The sequence below is a fragment of the Lutra lutra genome, chromosome 5, assembly GCF_902655055.1.
Source record: "Lutra lutra chromosome 5, mLutLut1.2, whole genome shotgun sequence".
Taxonomy (NCBI): domain Eukaryota; kingdom Metazoa; phylum Chordata; class Mammalia; order Carnivora; family Mustelidae; genus Lutra; species Lutra lutra.
In genome coordinates, this window is record NC_062282.1 from 119,072,474 (window position 1) to 119,084,897 (window position 12,424).

Consider the following 12,424-nt stretch of genomic DNA (forward strand, 5'->3'; position numbering starts at 1 on the left):
GCCAGACTTTGCCAAGATTCTTACTCTGTAAATGTCTCCTCCACATTTGGACTTTTCCTTCTGTGGCCATGTAATTTCCTTCCCCCTTCTACTTGCAGCATTTTTTTTTCCTTCAACCTTCTGGGTGTAATCTCTCTTCTTTACTTCCTATCACCACAGCCCACAATTAAGTCTCCTATGGAAGAGATATTTAAGCAATTCCAACTCGGTATTACACAGATCAGCATCAAGTCACTTTTGGCTAGATTCTATGTATACTGTAAAGCACTTTATACTGTAAAGTGCTTTTAAGTGATCTTCCTTAGTCTGAGTACTTGTCCTCTTATGCTCCAGTTTGGTACCAGAATATCCCTCATTTCTACGCTGCAGGTCACATTATCCAGGTATCTCTAGACTAAGGCCTAGTCTTTTTGCTTTGGTCTCCCTGCAGGGTATTGGATTCTAATGAGTGAGTTTATTATCAGTTTCTGATTCCTCATGGTATGCTCTGTACTATCGTAAATATTAACTCATTTCTGTTTATTCTTAAGGAATGACCAATACAGCATGCTCAAAGATCTACATTATTATGGGGAGTAGAAATGCATGAAAGATAAATATTAATAATATTACGAAACAAAAACACAAGAGATATCTCAGGACAGCAAATGATAAATTCCACATAAGTTAACCAGTCGCAGTGACTTCCATGAGTCATAGTAAGTGATTATGGTGATATGAAAAGGTGAGATTTCAGTTGGGCACTACAACATGGATAGAATTTGGATGGAGGGAAAGAACAGGAAGCGAAGTTACATAGCACAAAGGTGTACAGCAAAGAACACGTATAGCAGCCTGGCTCTACTCTATGAGCAAGGGTACACAATAGAAATAGCAGTAGTCAGCATGAAACATTTCCGTTTTCACCCATTAACATACTTCCTTGATGACAGAATTTAAAAAAAAACAAACAAACCATATCTCACTCTTATAGATTTAGATGCAAAGGTATAGATCAAGATATTAAATAAATCTTGAGAAACTGACTTCTTATCATTAATTTTCGTAATGTTCTCTCAGCCACTGGAGTAGGTAGGGGACCAACAATGTAATTTTTGTTTGTTTTCGATTGTTTGAATGAGATTCCTCACAATCAAGTAGCATATTTTAATGATGCGGGACATATTAAAAAAAAAGTAGTAGTGTGGGATTTTAATCTTGGCTCCACCACCTTACTTACCAAATAAAAATTTATTATGAAGACTCTGTTCTGAGCTCTGGGGATATAATAGCGAGCAAAACAGACTAAGTCTCTGCCCTCATGAAGCTTATATTAAGAGCTATGTTATTCTGGGGAAATTACTAAGTTTTGACTCACAGTCTTCTCATATAAAATTGGATCAATATTAGTGATCCTATTAAGAGAGAATGTGTATATGTATATATACATAATGTAATACATTTGTGTGCACGTATTACTTGTTATAAATATGTATTATATATGAATTGTTCATAGATATTTATTAAATAACTATTATTTAATATCTATTAAATAACTGATAAAAATCTATTAATGATCAGATGTCACTTATATCGTGCTTTTATAAGAATTGTTTTAATTTCCTATTTCATGTATATATTTTGTTTCCAACTGTAGAACAACATGGTAAAAAGCAAATGGAGAAAGAACCTACAATTAGAAGTCCTGGTTTCAACACTTAGTTCCACCATTTACTAGTTATCTGCTCTCTTAGACAAAAATGAGCCACCTGTGCATCAGTTAGTTTCCTTACCTATAAAATAAGGATAAAACTATTTGATCTACTTACCTCATGGGATTGTTCCAAAGACTAGATGATCAACTTCAAAATGTAAATAGTTAAGAAGTATAGAAATTTATGCTAATTTATCCCCATCACATATGATGCTCTGTGTCTGAAAATTACAAACACTTTTTGGAGACATGTTTTGAAAAGGAGAGTACAAGAAGTCACTTCTTTAGTGGATCAAAACTACCTAAGAATTAAGGCATCTTACACAACATGAATCATTCTTCTCTTTCTCCACCACAGGATCACACCTTACTATCTAGAACTATGTCTGAAGAGTACCAGCTTAACTCTGCTATTTTGCACAATTCTAGAAGATTTTAAGAGAAAGGGTATTTATTAAGGAAAAATGACATTCATACTAAGACTATCAGGCATATAGCTGTATTATCTAAAAGTGTCTGTTTTTGCTTTAAGTGCTTTCAATGGGAACTGAGACTGATGAGTGAAATGGGACGAGAAAGAAAGAAGCAAAAACACATGATAAGGAAAGAAGCAGAAACGGCAGGAGTGTAAAAGAGATAGCAGAATTAAAGAAAAAAGACAAAGGGAAAGAGAGATCATAAAAATGAAGCAAAATAAAAAGATTTTTCTCCCTTTATATAAGAAGAAAAACAGAGGCAGAGATAAATGAAACAGATTTGAAAACAGAAAAAAGAAAATGCACACATATAAGAAACAAAAGCAAAATACCCACGCAGTGGTGACAAGAGAAAATAGAAAAGGAGATATAAAACCTACAAGACAGATGTCAGAAATAAATCCATATTCTATATATATCATAGGCAAATAAACCAAACTTTAAGAAGAACAATACATAAAATCACTTTTTGTTTACATTTTACATAAGCACATGAATTTTCTTAATGATGTGTATATTTCAAAAGCTTTTACAATTCATTTTCGAAATCTGGATATCAGAATTTTTTTTAACTGTCCTAAGAATGGTAGTTGACAGACTGGATCATATAATTAGAAAGCTTAGGACAACCGATAAAGAAGGTGACACCATGACACCTACGCAGCCATACAAAAGAAAAACGGTAATATACCTACATTAGAACAAGCAAGCTATTTATTGATTCCAATGTAATCACTGTTTTTGTTTTTCAAAAAATATATTACATAGTGAGATGCTTTTCAGAAATTTAAATACTGCAATCTGACTAACTTTAGCTTGAGTCACTGTATGATGAGCTTTGGGTATTCTCGGTCTGGATACCTCTTTGGGTCATGAGGATTTACATGCTGCTTTCGTACTGTTTAACTACCCTAACTTACTCAACAAACCGACCTAGAGTCTTGAAAGTTTGGAGTGTAATTCCCAAAAGTATAGGGATTATGCAATGAATGAAAATGAAGAAAATAACTCAGAAAGTTACGTATTCCCCTCAAAGATGGTATGAAATATTTTCTTAGTAAACTTTTTTTAAAAGGAAGTGTACAAATAGTTCAAAATGATTAATTTGAAACTATTATTATCCTACAATATAATTTATAAAGTGTTAATTTGTCTATGCTTAAATGTTCTGAATTGCTCACTTTTAAAGAACATATCAATTTACTATTTTACTTACCTAGTAGCATTTTTGACACGATTTACTATTAAATTCTATTTATAGGACCCATAATAAGGGCTTTGAAAATTGCATAAATATGTCTCATATATACAATACACAGTATGTATATCAAGCAGAATGTGTCAAAGTTCAAATAAAATTGTTTGTGCCCCCTACGAATTAGAAGTCCTTGGGCAGCACTGCTGTAACGATCCCATGCTGCTAGCATTACAAAGTGCAAAGGTTCACTGGGTAAGAAAAGAGCAAAGGAGAGAGTTCCCTCATTACACTATCCCTAAACTATTCTAGTTTAAATATTTATTAAGATATTAATTACTCTTCCTCCCTCCATCTGCCTTCGGAAGTTAAACTGAAACACTGTGGATGGATGGCTGCTCATAGGAAAAGAATGCATTAAAACTATCACCACCCAAGATGAAGACCAATGTTTTGTATGGTGCATTCATAATTGCTTTTGAAACTTAAGTAAACTATCACACTGAAATAAGGACGTATTTTGTAATTCTGAATAGAAAAAATTTCAGACAAGTAACAACCATGGGATATGAATGGCTGAAAATTAAAAAATTAAGTTTCTTTTAAAAAAATAAAATAATAACTATGAAATACAATACAAATAAAGTAAAAGAAATAGTGAAGGAGACTAATAATCTTATTACTTACTCTGATATACAACTGCATCATCTCTTTTTCCCTTTGGGGATTACGATACTTTTCATAGAAATCACGTCGCTTCTTTGTTTCTTTAGAGACTTTATCTTTTCTTTCCCGTTTTTCTGCTGGTTCATCTGAACTATCAGAAGATGACTGTACATGGATCTTTGGCTTTTCTACTTCAATATAGTTTTCATTGGGATTCAGTACTATTACTCCATATCCCTCCTGTTTTGAAAGCAAAGAAGGCAGCATAATTTAATCTTAGAAACCATCTCAATTCATTAAAAAAATCTGCAAAATTCCATAGTAAGTAATTTAATACAGTTGCATAGTCACTAAAGTATTTCTTTATAAAAGACTATAGTTCTACTTTTTCCAACAAAAAGTTATTTAAAATTGTTTGCCTGCACTGTTTGTGTAAATAAATTATTTGTAAGAATAAAAAGACAAAATTGTAACACAAAGGTTGCCAAGGTTATATTTTTTTATAAAGTACTTCACATCTCTCAGAACCCCCCAAATAATTGAAATAAATTAACAAATAACAAGTACACTTTCAAACCACATCAATATTTAAATACCTATTTTGAGAAAACAGCCTCTTTGAAGCTGAAGTTAAAATTCCACACCCTATTTTGTTGGATTCTCTTTCCTTTACAATTGCACTTTAATGAGCATTTTTTATTTGTCTGAATTCCAGAAAGAATAAGCAATTAAGGAATAAATGTGACCTAACATTCTACAGATTTACATATCTATAATATCAGAAACATAATAATCAACCTGTGTAGCTGATATATTTTCCACCTCTCTTCTTTCAGGAGGCCACACATATCATAAAACAAGATAATGTCCTACTATAAGGCATGGGAGCAATTATTTAATCCTAAAATTTCTTTCATTTTTAACCACCATAAAAATTTCTCTATATTGGGGACTAGTACTAGGAAATAAGTCCCAAAGTCTGAAATATAGCTTACTGAGCTATTATACCTTCTCTAAAGTTTTAAAAATATATTTTCCTGTCTGACAATTCTAGCAAGGCAAACATTTCTATGGTTACAATTAGGAAAACTTTTGGTATTTATATTAAGTTATAGCTGATGGAATAATCAAACCGCGAGAAATTAGAAAAGAATAAACAATTTCCACTGACAAGCATGTGCAACATAAATTTGTGAAGCTATTAATATCTTGTATTTTCTATTCACTTCTGTACTGTGGGTGTCCCAATTTTACCTTGAAAAATCCTGTAAGGTCATATTTTAAAAGTGTACTACATTACAATAGAAACACATAAGAGCTATGGAAAATAAAGCTTGAAAAATATCATTCTTACTGAAAAAGAAAACTCAATACTTTTTCCAAAAGTATAACTGTAGAACTAATTCAAGTTTAAAATTTGTTTTTTGCCAAATCAACCATAATAAGATGATTTTTAAAAAAGTGATTGCAGTAATAATAGAGTAATATTAGCATTGACTCAATTATCTTATTTTTAAGTATGATGCACTGCTGCATGTAGTTGGTTTTTTTAATGGTCGATTTCACAATCTACATAAAAACTTCATTGGGATTTTTCAAGTTTTGCCCCCCAGTTGATATTATTGTCTAAAACTATGATATGGTTTGCAGATTGTGAAGTTCATTAAAGTTGTGATTTTAGTGATAGTACTGTTAATTAAGATATAGTTGTCTTGCACACATGAAAACTATAGAATGCCAAACTGATTAACAAAATACCATATATTCTTTAATACATGTTCAAATAAAACTTTTAAACAAATACCTATTTTATGAGAAGTTATAAAATATTTTACAAACTTAAAAACTTAAATGTTCTACATCAAAGCATAAGATAAAGGGGTTTTTTTTGGTTTCTCTTTTTAAGTATCTTAGCTGGTAAGTCAAAGTTTTACCAACAAAAGATATTTTATTTGGTCCTGCTTTATTCTAATCTGTATAGCTATTCAAAAGTCTTGTAATTCATTGTGATCACTGTCAGGTAGACAGATTGTCACTTGGTGATTTTCTACAGTTGGACACACTTGACTAGTTATTAAAATCACATTTGAAGGAAGTTCCTACCCGTCTTCCTTGTGCCTCCTACAATTTTTCACGCCCTTCTCAAATTTCAGCTATAACTTCTCCTCCCATCAAAAGTTAAGTTAAAGAACACTGTTGCACTCTGCTAAACAGGGTGAAATAGAGGCATTCATACACTGTCTCTGGTGTAAGGAACATAGTCAAAAAAGGTCACCATAGGCCAAAAAGAAAATTGCCTCCTTACTAGATTCTGTACCATGAGTAAGTGGTCTCCTGTCATGTTTCTTCCCTGCCTTCTCTGAGTGAATTGAACTTTAAACACACACACACACACACACACACGCACATGCACATGCACACGCACACGCACACAGTCTCTCATACTCACACATGAGTTAGAAGTAGCAAACCCAAAACAGGATCTTAGAATTCTTAGAGATGAAAATAGTGATATACTACATTTTAATGATATTATGAAAAACATCAAACTCAATGTAACAAAGTGGGATTTTAATAAATTGATAGAATATGAGCATCACCTTTGCACCATAAAGGAATTCCAAATAAAGGTAAACACTTTAGACAAAGTTTATAGCCACTAGAATTACAAAACTTTTGGCCTAATTTTTAACTTAATCACTAGATACAGTATTTCTCATAATACCACGTTTACTTAAGCAGAAGTTTTTACTTCAATTTTTGGAAATCACTGATTGAAAAATTACTGCACCTACTTGATTTTAAATGGAGTCTGAAATTTGATGTGTCCTATCTAAATAAGTATAGAAAGCAGACAAACATAAATCATCAAAGAAGTAGTATTTGTCTAAGTTATTGATTATGTAACTGAAAATTACATGACTCATTTGTCCAATTTTATAAAGACACAATATCAATTTTTCACCAAGGCATCAACTAATGAAAAATGATTCTATTTTTAAATCACCACTACAAAAATCAATTAAAGAATTTTTAGCATTTAGATTTCAACAATGAATGCTGCTCTTTAAATACCTGAATTATTTAGAAAATATTTTATCATTTAGATATTTCATACTGCTAATTTAATTAATGGAATAACAATCAAGAAATATTCAGGAACATTTCCTGCAGAAATGAGAGCTAATTTTAATAAATGTCTTTGTTACAAATTCAATTACCATTCTGTGAAAAACTTACATTTTTCAATTAAAATTTTCCTGATAAATTAATTAATGTGATATTCACAGAGACCATTAATAACCACTTTATAATGAGGAAGAGAAAACTGGAGAAACAAAATAAAGTCAACTATCCCACTTATATATGCTCTAACTACAGATATTAGTAAAACTTTGTCTTTTCCTCCTTTTCTCTGTCACATACAAATATTGTCCAAAAAATTCCTTTATATAATAAAGCTAAAAAGATTTTTGCCATGTTAACTTTAATACATGGAAACCAAGGTATCAAAGTAAATAGTCAAAGTAAAACAAGGCAGATAACATACCAATAGCTAAATTTAACCATTTGAAACCATTGAAGAAACCATCTTAAAAAATAAAAATAAGGGGCGCCTGGGTGGCTCAGTGGGTTAAGCCACTGCCTTCGGCTCAGGTCATGATCCCAGGTCCTGGGTTCAAGCCCCACATCGGGCTTTCTGCTCAGCAGGGAGCCTGCTTCCTCCTCTCTCTCTGCCTGCCTCTCTGCCTACTTGTGATTTCTCTCTGTCAAATAAATAAATAAAATCTTTAAAAAAAATAAAAATAGAAATAAAAATAAATGCCATTTTAAAAATTAATTCTCTCTATCCCCAATAACTCAATTGATACACAAAGAAATAGAAAGAGATCCTAGTTTGACCTTTAACAAGTGTACCCATAAAGTTTTACAAAACTTTATAAAACCAGGCATCATATAGTATCATAAAAGAACCGTGCATTGCCACTCTAATGAGGCCTCCATAACTAATGCTTATAACCTTAAACATTTTATATGGAAGTATTCTTTTTATATTTAATCATTCATGCTAAATTTCTCATAAGATGAAAAGGCAGGTAATTTTAAACATACAGAGAAACTTCTGTTATCTTTAAGAAGACAAAATGATCAAACTGATTACCTAACATTCTACAACTAAATAAATAGAACTTCTGGCATCCTGATTAATGATTTACCCAAGTCAATTCCAATATCCAACATTTCAAGAGACAAAGTATATATAAAGTTGTTAATTAACTCTTATGTTTGAGTGCACAGCCTAGCAGAAGATCAAGAAAGTGATCAAGAGGCTAATCTCTTTCACTTATCTCATTCCATTTTCTATCCTTTGTAGCTGTAACTGTAGTTTCATTTTCAGAACTGGGTTTATAAAGTCTAAAGCATGGAATCTTAATCAGAAACCCTCAAAATTTTATTGCTAGACATAGCAGTTTATTCAGCACAGTGGCTCGCTGTGATTTAAAGAGAATGCACAGGACTGTAGGCCTCCTTTACTTTGAAGTCTGCAGATGCACTTACTAATAAATAATAGTTCATTTATCATTCAATCAACAAATGATGGCTTAGGTCAGAGGTCTAAAACAGATAGGTGATGCCAAACACAAAGAACCAAAGAGGAAATCTTGCTTAAGAAATTAAATCAGTACAGAAATGTACTTGTCAAGAAGATTCTACAAATAGATAAAATGTTTCAATGTCTGACCAAAGCCAGAATGTATTTTGATCCCAATGAAATCTTGCTAAAATTGAAGACTTATCCAAGTTAATTTGCCTATTAAATACCAGTTATAAGGAAAATAGAAAATAGGAGAAAATTCTACATCTTTTCAAATCTCTTGTGGTTGGCTAAATAAAAAAATCAGGTGAAAGTACTCAGCTCTGCATATTAACCTGCCAATGCTATAAGCCACGTGTGACCAAAGAGGTCAGGGGCCAGAGTAGAATCCTCTGACCTATGGAACTGTCTGTTTTGGTCTTCAGGCAAAGCTCTGTGAAAGATCATTTAACACAGATTTATCAATCATATTTTCCAAGTTCAGCATTCTATCTGTTTGGTTTGAAAGAAGAAAGGTGCTCATCCTCAAAGGAAGTGAAACCCAAAGCAATTTACCTATAAGCTACATCTACCCATGGTTAAAATGGACAAACCACTGTCCATTCATCTTTTCTGAAAGATGTATGTTGTGTTTATTCTCATCTTTTTCACAACAAGGGTATGTCTATGTCACTGTTGCAACAGCCTAGGTGCAACAGTGAGATGAGGTCATGACAACCAATCAGAAGTCACTAGTGAAGCGTTAAAGTAAACATAGCTGTTGGAGCTGCAGCTCTGCTTGAAAAATGCCCCCTCCATTATTTCAGCAATTTTCTCAAGACGTGACCTGGGACTGAAACGCCTAAAATGTCACTTGATTCCATTTTCTGCTTTCTCCCAATGTGCATTTAGGTTACAGCACCCTGCTAATATTTTGTAAAATGTTTGTCACAACCATGCTTTAACTTGTAGCTCCCTATATTCTAATGTCGTGCTCCATGGTACAAAAATACCATGATATAGACCAACATAGATTATTCCACTAAGTTTCCAACTTCAAATAGCTCATCAAGTTAGTCAGTAAAAGAAAACATGCCACAAAAAGTTTTCAGAGGACCACCTGTTGTCTATTATTTTTACATAGCACTTACTCATAAATCATAACACAGGGTAATTAATCAAGCTGTCAAAGAGAAGGTCAAAGGTTATATGGTAGAGTCAGAAGGTCATGCATGGGCTGATAGAGGTCAGGGTCACACTGCATTCCTCATTATCAAGTTGGGATGAGAGACGGCCCAAGCAAACAAAAGTGAAAGCAGATGGAGAAGTGAGTGGATAAAAAAAAAAAAGAAAAAGAAAAAAAAAGAAAATTTCACAAACAAAAAGAAAAGTGAAAGAAGACTGTCAGCTGCCTTCAAGTAGAGAATAGAAGAGAAAAGAAATACACTGAAATGTGCTCAAAGGAGTTCAAGAACATAAAGAAACTACAGTTTTATTAATTAAATAAGTTGAATATAACTTTTCTTGGTCATTTTATTAGTGCATACAGCAACATGAGAAAATATACATTTACCATCTCCTTACCTTCTCCAGCTACTGTGCTCAAGATAAATTAAGGTTAAGGCAAAGAGTTCCAAGGATAAAGTATGATTACAAAAAAAGACAACAACAACAAAAACAAAACCCACAAGTTACAGTAAGAGGGTTTTTTTTTTCCTTTATAATATTGTCTCTGCATTACAACATAGATGTGCAAATAGTTTTAGCCACAGGATAGATAATTTTTAAGTATGATACAAAGATATCCACAAATATAAATGCATCATAAAAGTCCTTTTGAATAACAAAACAGTCATAAAATATTCTATTATTATGCTGGCCTGAATCAGATGCAGAACACTGTGCAAAATTAGCTGTCACCCTTTGCTCAAAATCTTTGTTAATCTCATTTTGAATGTTTGCAGCTTTATCAACACATGCATCAATGTCAGCTCCTTGGTTACTGAACCGCTGTAGTTGGAAGAAGATATAATTAAAATGTTTTGGCACAGAAAAGGTGAAATTGTATCTTCCCTTGTTCCCTTAGGAGTCTGTAAAACATGAAGGATATATTGACAAACACACACCCTTGTCTCTAGTTCTGACATCTCAGGTCATCCAAGTGCTATTTATTTTAAAACATTCACTTTGCACTTATCTATATTATCACCTGTTCTGTTTCTAACTTTTCCTAGGTTTTAGAAAACTGTGATGCTTAAACACAATTTTTTCTTCTGATCACCAATATTTTATTTATTAAAGCACTCTATAAATTTATAATAGCATCATTAAAAACATTTACCACTCATTATCAAGGACATAAGTATGATTTAATACTACAACACTATGAAATCTTTTATATTCTTTGCTTTTCATTCTCATAAAAAAAAACAAACAAACATACACCCACACGTTTACACATTACAGTAAAAAGAAGTAACAAGTTACAACTGTTGCCTGTCTATGACAGATCAAAACCCCTAAGTGGGTATAGGGAATCTTACAGACACACCTCCCTATTACATGGTCCCAAGCAGAGTTGGATGGACAAATTTATCTTACGAAATTTATGTTCTCCATGAAAATTGTGGCTTTATGCTTTAGAGGGCAAAATGAAAGTCCAATAGTCTCTTAGCTTCCCGCTAAAATCCTTTAGAAAACTGTGTAAATATCGTAGCTATAGATGATAGGCTCAAAGTCTTTCAAAACATTATCACTTGACCTGATCATATATACACCATGCAAACATACGCTTACGGTTTCAAATTACTCTTAAAATCTGCTTAAAAACTACGGTACATTAATCATTTTATCTTCAAATATGCCACCTTTCTCTTTCTTTTTTTCTTCCAATTAAAATAGCATGTTTAAAATATTTTTGTTGTTTTTTCAAGAATATATATGAGTGCTTTCCTCGTGGTTCTAGAGTCCACTTGCAAGCATGAGGACATAAAGAAGGACCCCAAGTATTCAATGAGTCAATAATGTGTTAAAAACTGATTCCATACAATGAATACTTAATAAGCAGCTACTATTAACCAAGCACTGTACTAGGTACAGTGCTATACCTGTGAGTCACCTTTTCTTTTAAGATATGTCCATTCAATAGAAAATTCCAAATCAGAATTAAGTACAAATTCCTAAAATGTCTACATGAAACCATTTTATTCTTCAAGAGAAAAGAATAATATGAAAAGGGAAAAAAAGGAGGAAAGCATAATGATAATGATAAGATAGTCCTAAAACCAATCTGGCTACACTTTCAAGGATAGTTAACCCTAAATGGTAAGTAAGCTATGCTTGTGTTTGTATTAAGAGTAATAGTTCAACTTACTCCACCATAGTGAAAATGCACTGCTTGGGGATATGTATGTGTGTGTGTGCATCGTATACATTCAGGTATTTCACTGAGTAAAGTCATTTCATAATCTAAGGGAAAAGCTTCTATACACATTTACCTCCCAATAAACAGGTGCAACTGAATACAGCTATGAATTTCCCTTCCCACAGTGACCTATGTCAGAAGATCCCCTCATACTTCTGCTAAATAATTTAATTACTTATGAGTTATGGTTTCTTTGTAACCTTTTAAATGACTGACTCATTAAAATGCAAAAATATGCAAAACATGATGTCACCAGGTCAAACAGCTGTGTTGGTAAAATTATGGCTGTGAATGTCCCCAAGAACATGAAAATATTAATAATTTATATTGCTCATTAGATGGCAAAAACTCTTTAAACAGATTTAGAGACAGATTAATTTTATAATCACAAAAT

At 32.4% G+C, this 12,424-nt stretch overlaps 1 protein-coding gene across 5 annotated transcripts in view; it reads right to left on the minus strand.

Annotated features, from left to right (window-relative positions):
• The window catches only part of FAM172A (family with sequence similarity 172 member A), a 429,500-nt gene that overhangs the window by 237,746 nt on the left and 179,330 nt on the right, over positions 1-12,424 (minus strand). For all 5 annotated transcript variants that reach the window (XM_047731577.1, XM_047731576.1, XM_047731573.1 and 2 more), the window contains one exon: positions 4,052-4,270. In XM_047731577.1, coding sequence (XP_047587533.1) covers positions 4,052-4,270 — 219 coding nt within the window. The remainder of the gene's footprint in view (positions 1-4,051; positions 4,271-12,424) is intronic.